General features: G+C 44.9%; 1 protein-coding gene across 1 annotated transcript in view; it reads left to right on the top strand.

Annotated features, from left to right (window-relative positions):
• Nucleotides 1–13,711, top strand: part of LOC120920656 — a 63,541-nt gene that overhangs the window by 19,922 nt on the left and 29,908 nt on the right. Inside the window, exons 5-9 of the mRNA XM_040332856.1 lie at nucleotides 1,067–1,160; nucleotides 2,959–3,095; nucleotides 8,144–8,266; nucleotides 8,420–8,489; nucleotides 11,182–13,305. Coding sequence (XP_040188790.1) covers nucleotides 1,067–1,160; nucleotides 2,959–3,095; nucleotides 8,144–8,266; nucleotides 8,420–8,489; nucleotides 11,182–13,305 — 2,548 coding nt within the window. The remainder of the gene's footprint in view (nucleotides 1–1,066; nucleotides 1,161–2,958; nucleotides 3,096–8,143; nucleotides 8,267–8,419; nucleotides 8,490–11,181; nucleotides 13,306–13,711) is intronic.

Below are 13,711 nucleotides of genomic sequence, written 5' to 3'. Positions count from 1 at the left end.
ACCTGTCAAAACTAGGTGCACCCCCTCCAAAACAAAGGCAAATGTCAAAGAGGAGCGGGAAGGAGGCCTTAAAAAGGTGTTCCAGCCTGGGGAAAATAAAAATAAGTCAGCCGCTACAATTTTTATTAGTACAGTAAAACATTGGTTTGCGAGCGTAATTCGTTCCAGAAACATGCTTGTAATCCAAAGCACTTGTATATCAAAGCATTTTTTTTTTTTTACAGGGTATAAAAGAGAAGAGAGGCACCTCTAAGAGCCGGTTCACACAGGGGCGACCTGTCTCAGTCCACAGTAGTCAATGGAACTGTTCTAATAGGAGCGACGCAAGTCGCTCCGACTTAGAAAAAGGTTCCTGTACGACTTTGGGGGCGACTTCCATTGACTTCAATACAGAAGTGATTTTGCAAGTTGCCTCTCAAGTCGCCTTGGGATCGCCTTGCCGAGTCGCCCCCAAAGTCGTGCCGCCTGTGTGTGAACCGGCTCTACGTGTAGCAATAAGTTGCTAAATGTTATACCTTCATTAAATGTAACCATATTGCTACACTTAGAGGCTCCTCTCTTCTTTTTTATACTCAGTTGTGACATGACGTCTACTCTTATATCAAGACATTGCTTGTATATCAAGGCAAAATATATTAAAACATTTTTCTTGTCTTGCAAAACGCTCTCAAACCAAGGTTTTTACTGTATTTGTAGCGGCTGACTTTTATCAAATGGACACTTACCTTTCCAGGGAGCCCGCAATGTTGGCACTCGGGTGCTGCCGCCGCCGCCATCTCCACTATGGGAAACCAGTTGCAAAGCCTTTCGGCTTCACTGCTGGTTCCCAACTGCACATGTGCGGCGCGCCCTGCGCTTTCTAGTTGCCCCGGCAGCGGAGGAAAGAGGAGGGGGGCCAAACCGCCACTGCGCCTTCGCCCAGAAGTGGGGACGAGGACCTTTCGTTTTTTTTGAGCAGTGTATTATCCAGTCATATGACCAGAACTTACCCCATTGGAGTATGAGAATCCTTTCTGTTTAATACATCTATATTGTGATCCATCCTTTTTTTTTTTTTTTATTTCAGCGACTAAAACGTATTCAGTATACTTATACCAAGAACTTGAAAACACTGGATGACAAGATAAAAGCATCGGAGGGGCAGAATGAGCCTCTAATTGGTAAGAGGGGGGGTCACACTGCTGCAAATGCCTTACAATAGACCTGTAAACTGCTGTTAAGAAAATCCATTATGTAGCAGGGAATTGTGCTATATACATGTGTGTGTGTGTGTGTGTGTGTGTGTGTGTATATGTATGTGTATATATATATATATATATATATATATATATATATATATATATTCTCCACGTAACCACTTAAGACCCGGATCTTTAGGCAGGTAAAAGACCCGGACAGTTTTTGCGATTCGGCACTGCGTCGCTTTAACTGACAACTGCGTAGCTCCCAAACAAAATTGGCCTCTTTTTTTCCCCATAAATAGAGCTTTCTTTTGGTGGTATTTGATCACCTCTGCAGTTTTTATTTTTTGCGCTATAAACAAAAAGAGAGCGACAATTTTGAAAAAATTGAATATTTTTTACTTTTTGCTATAATAAATGTCCCTCAAAAACATTTAAAAAAAAAATTTTCTCCTCCGTTTAGGCCGATACGTATTCTTCTACATATTTTTCATAAAAAAAAAATTGCAATAAGCGTTTATTGATTGGTTTGCGCAAAAGTTATAGCGTTTACAAAATAAGGGGTATTTTTATGGCATTTTTATTTAATATTTTTTTTTTACTAGTAATGGCGGCGATCAGCGTTTTTTTTTCAGTACTGCGACATTATGGCGGACACTTCGGACACTTTTGACACATTTTTGGGACCATTGGCATTTTTATAGCGATCAGTTGATTACTATAAAAATGCCACTGGCAGTGAAGGGGTTAACACTAGGGGGCGGGGAAGGGGTTAAGTATGTTCCCTGGGTGTGTTCTAACTGTAGGGGGGGTGGCCACACTAGGGGAAATGACTGATCGCTGTTCATACATTGTATGAACAGACGGTCAGGCATTTCCCCCCCTGACAGGACTGGGAGCTGTGGGTTTACACCCACAGCTCCCGGTCCTCGCTCTGTAACGAGCGATCACGTGTGCCCGGCGGCGATCCTAGTGGCCTGCGCGAGAGCCGATGTTATATTACGTGCTCTCGCGCAGGGGAGCCGACCTGCCGCCTTAAAACTGCGGCGGCTGGTCGGAAAGTGGTTAAGAAAATCCATTATGTAGCAGGGAATTTTGCTATATACTTGTGTGTGTGTGTGTGTGTGTGTGTGTGTGTGTGTGTGTGTGTGTATATATATATATATATATATATATATATATATATATATATATATATATATATATAATCTCCACTTAAAAGAGAAGTATGGGGTTTGCTTTTTTTTTTTTTAAATCATACTTACCTAGGTGGATCCAGCATGCTGCATCTGTCCCCCACCAGCTCTAACACTGAGAGCTCTCTTCTCGATCACTGACGTGTAGTTCGTTCTGCACTCCTGTGACCCATCTTCAGTAGGCTGAAGTCCGCTGTCGAATGACGTTCACATAGCCGGTCCAGGCTTGCGACCATGTGGTCGGGATCCACCCACATGCCTGGACTGGCACCCGGCTCAGCCTCTTGGTTAGCCACTAATAGACTGAGCTGTCCGCTCCCGCCCCCTTCACAAACACAGGGCTCTGGGCTGTGATTGCACACAGCCGATCAGCAGGTCCCAGCCATGAATCGTTGACCGGGACTCCCTCTGTGTCCATTCACTGCGGGAGCCAGGCAGGGGGCGCACACTCCCTAAACCCGGAAGTACGCAGCGACATATCGGTACATTGCTTTGCCTACAGCCGTCACTCGCCAGCATTGTGGGCAGCAAGTGGTTAATGAATTGTGATATTAATGGCCTTTTTCTCTCCATTCCTGCAGGCCTTGAATACATTTACCAGTACGCTGCAGATAAAAGAGGGATTATACCTTACGTATGCATACTGTGTGATTGCGTTTTTAAGCTCGACACCGTTTTCTATCATATTGCGGGGATTAAGCACAGATGTGTGTACATGGTAAGTACCTAATGTATCTTCACACAGCCTTAGCCGAATCATGGAACTCAAATTATAAGTTGAAGGGAAACGGGTGGTGGATTCGTGTCAAACTATTTTTAAAACATGTTTGATTTTAAAAATAAACCTGTAATACATAAAAATGGTAAAGCACTATGGGCTGTATATAGAGACGACGGAGAAAAAGCTGCCTGCCTATAGTCTGGCTCTGTCCGATTTGAGTTGGACTAACTGTTTAACCCTTTCATGACTAAGCCTATTTCTGACATTTGGTGTTTACAAGTTGAAATCCATGTTTTTTGCTAGAAAATTACTTGGAACACCCAAATGCACTGATGAAAATAAGTATTTGAACACCCTGCTATTTTGCAAGTTCTCCCACTTGGAAATCATGGAGGGGTCTGAAATTGTTATCGTAGGTGCATGTCCACTGTGAGAGACATAATCAAAAAAAAAATCGAGAAATCACAATGTATGATTTTTTTAACTATTTATTTGTATGATACAGCTGCAAATAAGTATTTGAACACCTGAGAAAATCAATGTTAATATTTGGTACATTAGCCTTTGTTTGCAATTACAGAGGTCAAACGTTTCTTGTAGTTTTTCACCAGGTTTGCACACACTGGAGGAGGGATTTTGGCCCACTCCTCCACACAGATCTTCTCTAGATCAGTCAGGTTTCTGGGCTCTCGCTGAGAAACACGGAGTTTGAGCTCCCTCCAAAGATTCTCTATTGGGTTTAGGTCTGGAGACTGGCTAGGCCACGCCAGAACCTTGATATGCTTCTTACAGAGCCACTCCTTGATTATCCTGGCTGTGTGCTTCGGGTCATTGTCATGTTGGAAGACCCAGCCTCGACCCATCTTCAAAGCTCTAACTGAGGGAAGGAGGTTGTTGCCCAAAATCTTGCAATACATGGCCCCGGTCATCCTCTCCTTAATACAGTGCAGTCGCCCTGTCCCATGTGCAGAAAAACACCACCAAAGCATGATGCTACCACCCCCATGCTTCACAGTAGGGATGGTGTTCTTGGGATGGTACTCATCATTCTTCTTCCTCCAAACACGGTTAGTGGAATTATGACCAAAAAGTTCTATTTTGGTCTCATCTGACCACATGACTTTCTCCCATGACTCCTCTGGATCATCCAAATGGTCATTGGCAAACTTAAGACGGGCCTTGACATGTGCTGGTTTAAGCATGGGGAACCTTCCGTGCCATGCATGATTTCAAACCATGACGTCTTAGTGTATTACCAACAGTAACCTTGGAAACAGTGGTCCCAGCTCTTTTCAGGTCATTGACCAGCTCCTCCCGTGTAGTCCTGGGCTGATTTCTCACCTTTCTTAGGATCATTGAGACCCCACAAGGTGAGATTTTGCATGGAGCCCCAGTCCGAGGGAGATTGACAGTCATGTTTAGCTTCTTCCATTTTCTAATGATTGCTCCAACAGTGGACCCTTTTTCACCAAGCTGCTTGGCAATTTCCCCGTAGCCCTTTCCAGCCTTGTGGAGGTGTACAATTTTGTCTCTAGTGTCTTTGGACAGCTCTTTGGTCTTGGCCATGTTAGTAGTTGGATTCTTACTGATTGTATGGGGTGGACAGGTGTCTTTATGCAGCTAATGACCTCAAACAGGTGCATCTAATTTAGGATAATAAATGGAGTGGAGGTGGACATTTTAAAGGCAGACTAACAGGTCTTTGAGGGTCAGAATTCTAGGTGATAAACAGGTGTTCAAATACTTATTTGCAGCTGTATCATACAAATAAATAGTTAAAAAATCATAAATTGTGATTTCTGGAATTTTTTTTTTGATTATGTCTCTCACAGTGGACATGCACCTACGATGACAATTTCAGACCCCTCCATGATTTCCAAGTGGGAGAACTTGCAAAATAGCAGGGTGTTCAAATACTTATTTTCCTCACTGTAGATTTTGAGGTTTGGCGAGGAAGGGTTGCCTGGGAGAGAGGGGGGGGACGAGCACTGCCAGCCGGCGGGTTGTATGGGAGTCCTTCTCCCAGCGATTGTATAGGGGAAGAGAGCCGGCTGTATGATTCAGAGCGCGGGGGACATCACTAGCGTCTTTCTTTGCAATAGCCGAATGTTCCCCGCACTCGCTGTCACACACAGCCCCGCCCCCTTGTCCCGGGGAATATGACAGACAGATCATCTGTCCAAGACATGAATCAAAAGTCCCCGGCCAGGGGACGGGGCTATATTGTGTCGTCGAGCGGCGGGCACACACAGCGGTTTAAATCAAAGCTGTCCCACTGCGCTCTTATCATCCGGCTGGCTAATGCTCTTCCTCTCTTCTGTTCCCCTGCATTATGGACACAGGTAGACAACATGATGGTCACGTGTAGGCAGCATGATGGACACTGGCGAGGCTGCATTGGTGGAGACTGGCGAGGCTGCATTGGTGGGGACTGGCGGGTCTGCATTGGTGGGGACTGGCGGGTCTGCATTGGTGGGGACTGGCGGGTCTGCATTGGTGGGGACTGGCGGGTCTGCATGGGTGGGGACTGGCGGGTCTGCATGGGTGGAGACTGGCGGGTCTGCATGGGTGGAGACTGGCGGGTCTGCATGGGTGGAGACTGGCGGGTCTGCATGGGTGGAGACTGGCGGGTCTGCATGGGTGGAGACTGGTAGGTCTGCATTTTACAAAACTTTGGTAGCTGGTACACATTGAGCATTTTCATAAAAACACACAGAGAAAGGTGGGAGAAAAACAACAGAATCGTTAATTTACTCACTTAGTTCTATTCAACGGGCAGAGGTATCAGTCAGCACTGTGGAAAGGGTAATGCCTCATACAGACGATCGCATTTCCATCAGACAAATCCATGGAATTTTGTGCGAAGGGCGTTTAGCCGTGAACTTGTTTTGCATACAGACTGCAAAACTGTGTTGGCCAACATACACGGAACTACGTGGTTTTTCAGCTCTTTAGCGCCACCCTTTGGGCAACTTCTGCTAATGTTGTGTTATGGGTAGCATTGGTTCGGAGCATGCGTGTTTGTACTTTGGATTTTTTTCTCCCGACGTACTTGTGTACACACGATCGGATAATCCGACGGCACCCATTTGTTGTCGGAAAATTTGAAGGCATGCTATAAAACATTTTGTTGTCGGAAAATCCGACAACAATTGTGCAGTGGAGCGTACAAACGGTCGGATTTTGCGACAAAACCCCTTCCATCAGACAATTGTTGTCGGAAAATCTGATAACTTGGCAATTTGTTTTTTTCTCGCTTTACAAGAGGGGGTAAGGAATAAAAGTTGGAGTTATACACTAAAGTGCATCTAAAACGCAACGTTTATCCAGATTTTTGGATTTGCTATCTGTAAAAATTGCATCTCCTAATAGAAAATTGCACTTCAACTGTCTCTGCATTTAAATCAATTTTTTCGAAGCACTGTGATATCTGATGGGGAATAAAAAATATCTTAACCACTTAAGGACCGCCTCCTGCACATTTACGTCGGCAGAATGGCACGGCTGGGCACAAGCACGTACCTGTACGTCCTCTTTAAGTGCCCAGCCGTGGGTCGCAAACGCGCGCCCGCGACCCGGTCCGAAGCTCCGCGGACCTGATCGCCGCTGGAGTCCTGCGATCGGTCCACGGAGCTAAAGAACAGCTTCCCCGTTCTTCACTGTGGCACAGTCATTGATTGTGTGTTCCCTGTTATAGGGAAACACGATCAATGACGTCCAGCCCCGTCCACCTACAGTTAGAAATGCAGATGAGGTCACACTTGACCCCTTCAGCGCCCCCTAGGGCTTAACTCCCAAACTGCAATTGTAATTTTCACAGTAAACAATGCATTTTTTGCTGTGAAAATGACAATGGTCCCAAAAATGTGTCAAAATTGTCCTATGTGTCTGCCATAATGTTGCAGTCACAAGAAAAATCGCTGGTCGCCGCCATTAGTGGTAAAAAAAATAAAAATAATAAAAATGCAATAAAACTATTCCCTATTTTGTAACCGCTATACATTTTTGCACAAACCAATCGATAAACGCTTATTTTTATTTTTTTTACCAAAAATAGGTAGAAGAATACGTATCGGCCTAAACTGAGGAAATTTTTATTTTTATATATATGTTTTTGGGGGGTATTTATTATAGCAAAAAATATTGAATTTTTTTTAAAAATTGTCGCTCTATTTTTGTTTATAGCGCAAAAAAATTTAAAAACCGCAGAGGTGATCAAATACCACCAAAAGAAAGCTCTATTTGTGGGGGAAAAAGGCCGCCAATTTTGTTTGGGAGCCACGCCGCACGACCGCGCAATTGTCAGTTAAAGCGACGCAGTGCTGAATCGCAAAAAACCTGGCCGGGTCCTTTACCTGCCTAAAGGTCCGGGGCTTAAGTGGTTAAAGGGGTTGTAAAGGTAAAAAAATGAATGTTTCCCTTAATAGCTTCCTTTACCTTAGTGCAGTCCTCCTTCACTTACCTCATCCTTCCATTTTGCTTTTAAATGTCCTTATTTCTTCTGAGAAATCCTCACTTCCTGTTCTTCTGTCTGTAACTCCACACAGTAATGCAAGGCTTTCTCCCTGGTGTGGAGTGCCGTGCTCGCCCCCTACCTTGGACTGCAGGAGAGTCAGGACGCTCTCTACGTTGCAGATAGAGAAAGGAGCTGTGTGTTGGTAGGTGTCCTGACTCTCCTGTAGTCCAGGGGAGGGGGCGAGCACGACACTCCACACCAGGGAGAAAGCCTTGCATTACTGTGTGGAGTTACAGACAGAAGAACAGGAAGTGAGGATTTCTCAGAAGAAATAAGGACATTTAAAAGCAAAATGGAAGGATGAGGTAAGTGAAGGAGGACTGCACTAAGGTAAAGGAAGATATTTAGGGGAAAAAAATTACCTTTACAACCCCTTTTTAAACTATTTGGAGTTACTCCCATATTGTAACACAAAACTCCGCTTCTGTTGTACCAATGTTCAGCTTGTATACATCTGTATACAAATGTGAAATAATAATATAAAAAAAATAAAAAAATCTTAAAGTAAACCGTTTTTGTTGCATTTCAGAGTAAGAATTTTCCTACCATGGGAATCGACCGCAATTTCAGGGTAAAAACCCCTTCTGACTTCAGAAAACTGCTGACTGCTGTTGAGATCGTTGAGAAGAGCCATGGAAGGAAACAGATAAATGTAAGTCTTTCATACATTCAGCGCGGGTTCCCAGTGACTGCGGGAATGAAATTGTGCGAGATCAGTCCCCGACTTCGAGGGGCGATTTCAGAGACATCTGTGCGGTTTTGGGGGTACTAATTCACAGCCATTTTTTGTTTTTATTCTTTTTAGGTTTCCAACAGCTTTTTTAATCCTAAGAAAAACGGAGGCTTGAATTATGATTCAGAGTCCGGAGGTGAATGTAAGTCCAGCCCATTCATTTTACTGCACAGTACCTGAGTTGAGTCTGAGTTGTTAGTGGTCACTAAGACCCTTTTCACACTCGGGCGTTTTTCAGGCACTTTAGCGTTAAAAAAAAAAAAAAAAAAAGACTGAAAGAAGCTGCATCTGCAATCCCAATGTGAAAGCCAGAGTGCTTTCACACTAAGGTGCCTGAAAAACGCCCCAGTGTGAAAGGGGACTTGGCGTTAAAAAAAAGCGCCTGTAAAGCACTTGAAAGAAGCTGCATCTGCAATCCCAATGTGAAAGCCCCGAGTGCTTTCACACTGAGGCGCTGCGCTGGCAGGGCGTGAAAAAAAGTCCTGCAAGCAGCTTCTTTCAGGCGCTTTACAGGCTTTGTATTTCCCATAGAAAGTAATGGAAACGCTCGATTCAAGGGACTAGCGCGACAATGGGCGTTTGCTACGGGCGTTTTGTCGCTTAATCAATAGAACATTTCACCCAGGCAGAAGATAAAAAATATCTACCAACATAGCAACAAGTGATGAAAAGATGATCATTTTTCCTATTCGCTAAAATAAAAAACGTCGGACGACGCTGTATGCAAACGCGCAAATACACATGAATACGCGCGACAAAACGCTGGGAAAAAACGCCTGAAAAAACTACCAAATAAGCTACAATCAGGTGTGAATGCAGCCTGATGACAAAGCGCCTGAAAAACGCTTGAATAACACCCCAGTGTGAAAGGGGCCTAAGTGATGAATTAGTGCTGATCTATGGACCTGGGATGGGTTAAACTAAAACTGGCGAGCTTTGGGCCAAACTAGGCCATGTTTGAGTTAGGGGTTGTCCGAATATCGGGGGCAGATATTCCCTTTTTTGAAGAATTGGTATCAGTCACAAACTTACCGATTTATTCTTCAAGGGGTTGTACCGGGGTGACTGTCTAACCCTAAATCCTCTCAGGTGTTATTACAAGTAGCAGGGGGGGCGTTCCCCCACCTTCTTCTGCTGCTCCGCCCCGGTCTCCTGTTCAACTGGGAGACCCAAGCGGCCATCCTCCGGCTGGCCGAAGTCCCGAACAAAGCCTGAATCGTCTTGCATCTATTAACCATGATTTCTAGCATCATAAAGGCGCCAGTTTTAAAAATGCTGGTCTTTGTATTTTAAACACTTTTAAATGCAGAGGAGGGTTTTTGGGGTCTTAGGCTGGATTCACACCTATGCATTTTTAGTGCTTTTTGCATTTTGCAGATTTACACTGCAGTCCATTTAAAGCGGAGCTCCACCCTAAAAGCAAACTTATTATTAACAGCTTGCCTTTAATGAAAAAAAAAAAAAAAGTCTTAAAATTTTTTTTTTTTACTCGTATATTGCTGTTACTAGGCAGATTTCGCACTGCGTCGCTTTAACTGACAATTGCGCGGTCGTGCGACGTGGCTTCCAAACAAAAGGGCCTTCTTTTTTAGAGCTTTATTTTGGTGGTATTTGATCACCTCTGCGGTTTTTGTTTTTTGCGCTAGAAATAAAACTAGAGTGAAATTTTGAAATATTCAATATTTACTTTTTGCTATAATATCCCCCAAAAATATATAAAAAAAACTTTTTTTTTCCTCAGTTTAGGCCGATACGTATTCTTCTGCATATTTTTTTGGGGGAAAAAACGCAATAAGCGTTTATTGTTCGGTTTGCACAAAAGTTACAGCGTTGTAGGGGATAGTTTTATGGCATTTTTATTAATAATAATTTTTTTTTTTTACTAGTAATGGCAGCGATCATCGATTTTTATCGTGACTGCGACTTTATGGTGGACACTTTTGGGACCATTGTCCTTTTTACAGCGATCAGTGCTATAAAAATGCACTGATTACTGTGAAAATGACGCTGGCAGGGAAGGGGTTAAACACTAGGTGGCACTGTAGGGGTTAGGTGTTCCCTAGGGAGTGATTCTTACTGTTACGGGGTGTGGCTACACGTGTCATGTCACTGATGATTAAGGATGAGCCCTGGCGTGTTCGCATGCTACACGTGCAGAGCCCTCCAGGAAGTGTGCACGGCGCTGCGCTAATCACAACCAAAGAGACATTGTCCCGATGCTCGGCTGCAGAGATCGGGAAATGTCTCCCTGGCTGTGATTAGTGCAGCGCCGTGCAGACTTCCTGGCGGACTCTGCACGTGTAGCATGCGAACACGCCAGGGCTCATCCTTACTGATGATTGTTCCCGATCACAGGGAACAGCCATCAGTGACAGTGTCACTAGGCAGAATAGGAGAATGCCGTGTTTACAAAGGCATCCCCCTGTTTTGCCTCTGCGGGCCGCCCAGGAACATTGAGTTCCTGGGACCCGCGAACATGCTCATGAGGCACACGGCGGGCGCACACACGCTGGGCGGCAGATATAAAGGGACGTACCTGTACGCCAATTTGCCTGCCTGTGCCATTCTGTCGACGTACATCTGCGTGCGGCGGCCGGCCGGCAAGCAGTTAATAAACAGTTGTGCAAATATGTGAAACAAAACTTTGCCGCTACCACCTTTTTTATTTTACAGGGCCTCTGCTTTCAGAAAATATATAATGTTCTGAGGGTTCAACTTTCATTTTATTGCCAAAAATTATGATTTTTTTTTTTTTACATGTATGTGACAAATAAAATAAAAATATTGCTTTGGAGCCAAACTGGTTAAAAATAATAAATTTTCACAATTCCTAGGTCTCTCCTCAAGTGAGGATGAACAGGACAAGCCAGGTTCAAGATCTTCCACCTCTAAGCCCAATCCTCTTCTTAAAGATGAATGGGAAAAACCAAAGGGCGGTGTTGGTAACCAGAAAGACAGCCTACCATTTCAGTATGACCTCAATGTTGATAGAGCTCTTCCAGCATTTCAGTATGATGAGCACAGTGATATAACCCGCCCGCTAAAGAACCGTGGCGATTCAGGTTTTCAAGGCGATCGTAATATCCGTGAAGACGTTGGTAGCCTTCCCATGGAGCTTTCATACCAACAAAGAGGCCCTGATAGCAGGAACTTCACTGGTAGGGCAGACTTTCCCGGTGATCGTAATCCCAGCTATGAAATGCACAGAAGTGAGATGCCATTTAAATACGATGACATGAAAGGGCCAACCTCACAAGGTGGCCCCAGGCACACCGACAGCCAAGTAAGGAAAAATGAGCGCGACTTTGCTTTTCCGCTTGGTCAGGGCACACAATTACTGGGCAATCCCCGTGGTGACTTTGGCATGCCGTCTATTGGACCGTTATCGGGTGACCGCAATCTGCAATCACAGATGCACAGAGGTGGGGCAATGTACAATGACAGACAAGAGCCAAATATAGATGGTGGTCCCTTGCGTTCCGACAGACAACTTAGGAACAACGACCGCGACTTCGCTCTTCAACAAAATCAAAGTATGGGTGACCATGGTATGCCATCTCTGGGACCATTGCGTCAACAACTAGATCGGGATGGCTTTAAGGGTCAAAATAGGACATCGAGCCATCCTTTAAATTTTCCTGGTGACCGCGATCTGGGCTCTCAAACACGCAGAGATGATAGGACGGAGTTTCAGTACGATGACAGACAAAGTCAGCTAGAAGGTGGTCCCAGGCATACCGACAAGCAAGAATGGAAAAATGAACGTGACTTTACTTATCGGCCTGATCAAAGCATGCGACCGCTGGACAACCCCCGTGGTGACTTTGACATGCCATCTATGGGGTCGCTACGTCAACAAGGAAATAGAGATGGCTTGATGGGTCAAAATAAGACTCCGCTTTTTCCTGGTGACCATGACCCCAGCTATCCGATGCGCAAAGACGAGATGGCATTCCAGCGTGATGACAGGCGAGCGCCAACATTACAAGGTGGCCCCAGAGAGTCCGATAACCAATTAAGGATCAGTGACCGTGACTTTGCTTCTCGTCTTGATCAAAGCAAACGCTTATCGGGTGATCTCCTCCGTGACCCTATTATGCCACCTATTAGACCGTTGCTTCAACAAGTAGATGATGATTTTGAGAGCAAAGGCCGGACAAAGGACCATCCTCCAGGTTTTCTTGGTGACCACAATCTCGGCACTCCAATGCCCAAGGATAGAATGGGGCTCCGTTATGATGACAGACCAGGACCAATGATACAAGGCGGCCCCAGGCCTACTGACAGCCGAGTAAGAACCGATGCCCGGGACTTTACTTTTCGGCGTAATGAACTGGACGATGCCCGTGGTGACCCCGATAGGTCGTCTATGGGACCATTACATCTACAAGTAGATCGCGGTGACCTAAAGGGGCAAAATAGAACACAAGGCAATCTTCCGGGCTTTTCTGAAGACCGCTCACGAATGCACAGAGATGAGAAAGCATTTCTGTACGATGACAAAAGAGGGCCAACGTTACAAGGTGCTCCCAAAAACAGTGATATAACCCACCCGCTAAGGAAACATGGCGATTCAGGTTTTCAAGGCGATCGTAATATCCGTGAAGACGTTGGTAGCCTTCCCCAAGTACGAAGCAATGACCGTGACTTGGGTTTTAGGCAGGATCAAAGCAATCGATCACTGGGTAATATTCATAGTGATTTTGACTTGCCATCTGTGGGACCATTCGATCGTGAAGACTTTAAGGGTCAAAATAAAACGCAGAGCCGTTCTCCAGGATTCCCTGATGACCCCGATTTCCAATCTCAAATGCACCGAGGTGGGATGTCCTTAGAGTATGACGATGAAAGACGAGCAATGCCACAAGATTCTGCTTTTCCACTCGACTTTCAAAGGGAAGAGCCCTCCCAGGAGCTCCAAGGAAGAACGCTGCAGGACGATCTTCTAACTTTTCAAGGTATTTTATCCATCATATCTGAATGCCATTACAGAAAACCTTCCACCCATTGAACATGTCATTATAAAGATCTAAATGTCATATCACAAAATTCTGCATAGTCCTCTAAGTTCCTCTTCTTTGTTCACTGGAACACCTCATCACACTTCAGGGATGCTAGAAAACACGGCAAGACCACAGTGAGGAAAAAAAAAGAAATTATTTGATCCCCCTGCTGAATTTGTACGTTTGCCCCCTGACAAAGAAATGATGGCGTAACTTTGTGCGGGTGTAGCGTATCTCAGATACGCTACGCCGCCGTAACTTAGTGAGGCAGGTTCTGTATTCAGAAAGCACCTGCGCCCTAAGTTACGGCGGCGTAGCGTATGTGGTCCGGCGTAAATTCTTTCTGAATCCGGGCTGATCA

Source organism: Rana temporaria, chromosome 13 (genome assembly GCF_905171775.1).
Source record: "Rana temporaria chromosome 13, aRanTem1.1, whole genome shotgun sequence".
Lineage (NCBI taxonomy): Eukaryota > Metazoa > Chordata > Amphibia > Anura > Ranidae > Rana > Rana temporaria.
Note: the sequence above shows the minus strand (reverse complement) of the source record. Positions and strands in the feature narration are given on the sequence as shown.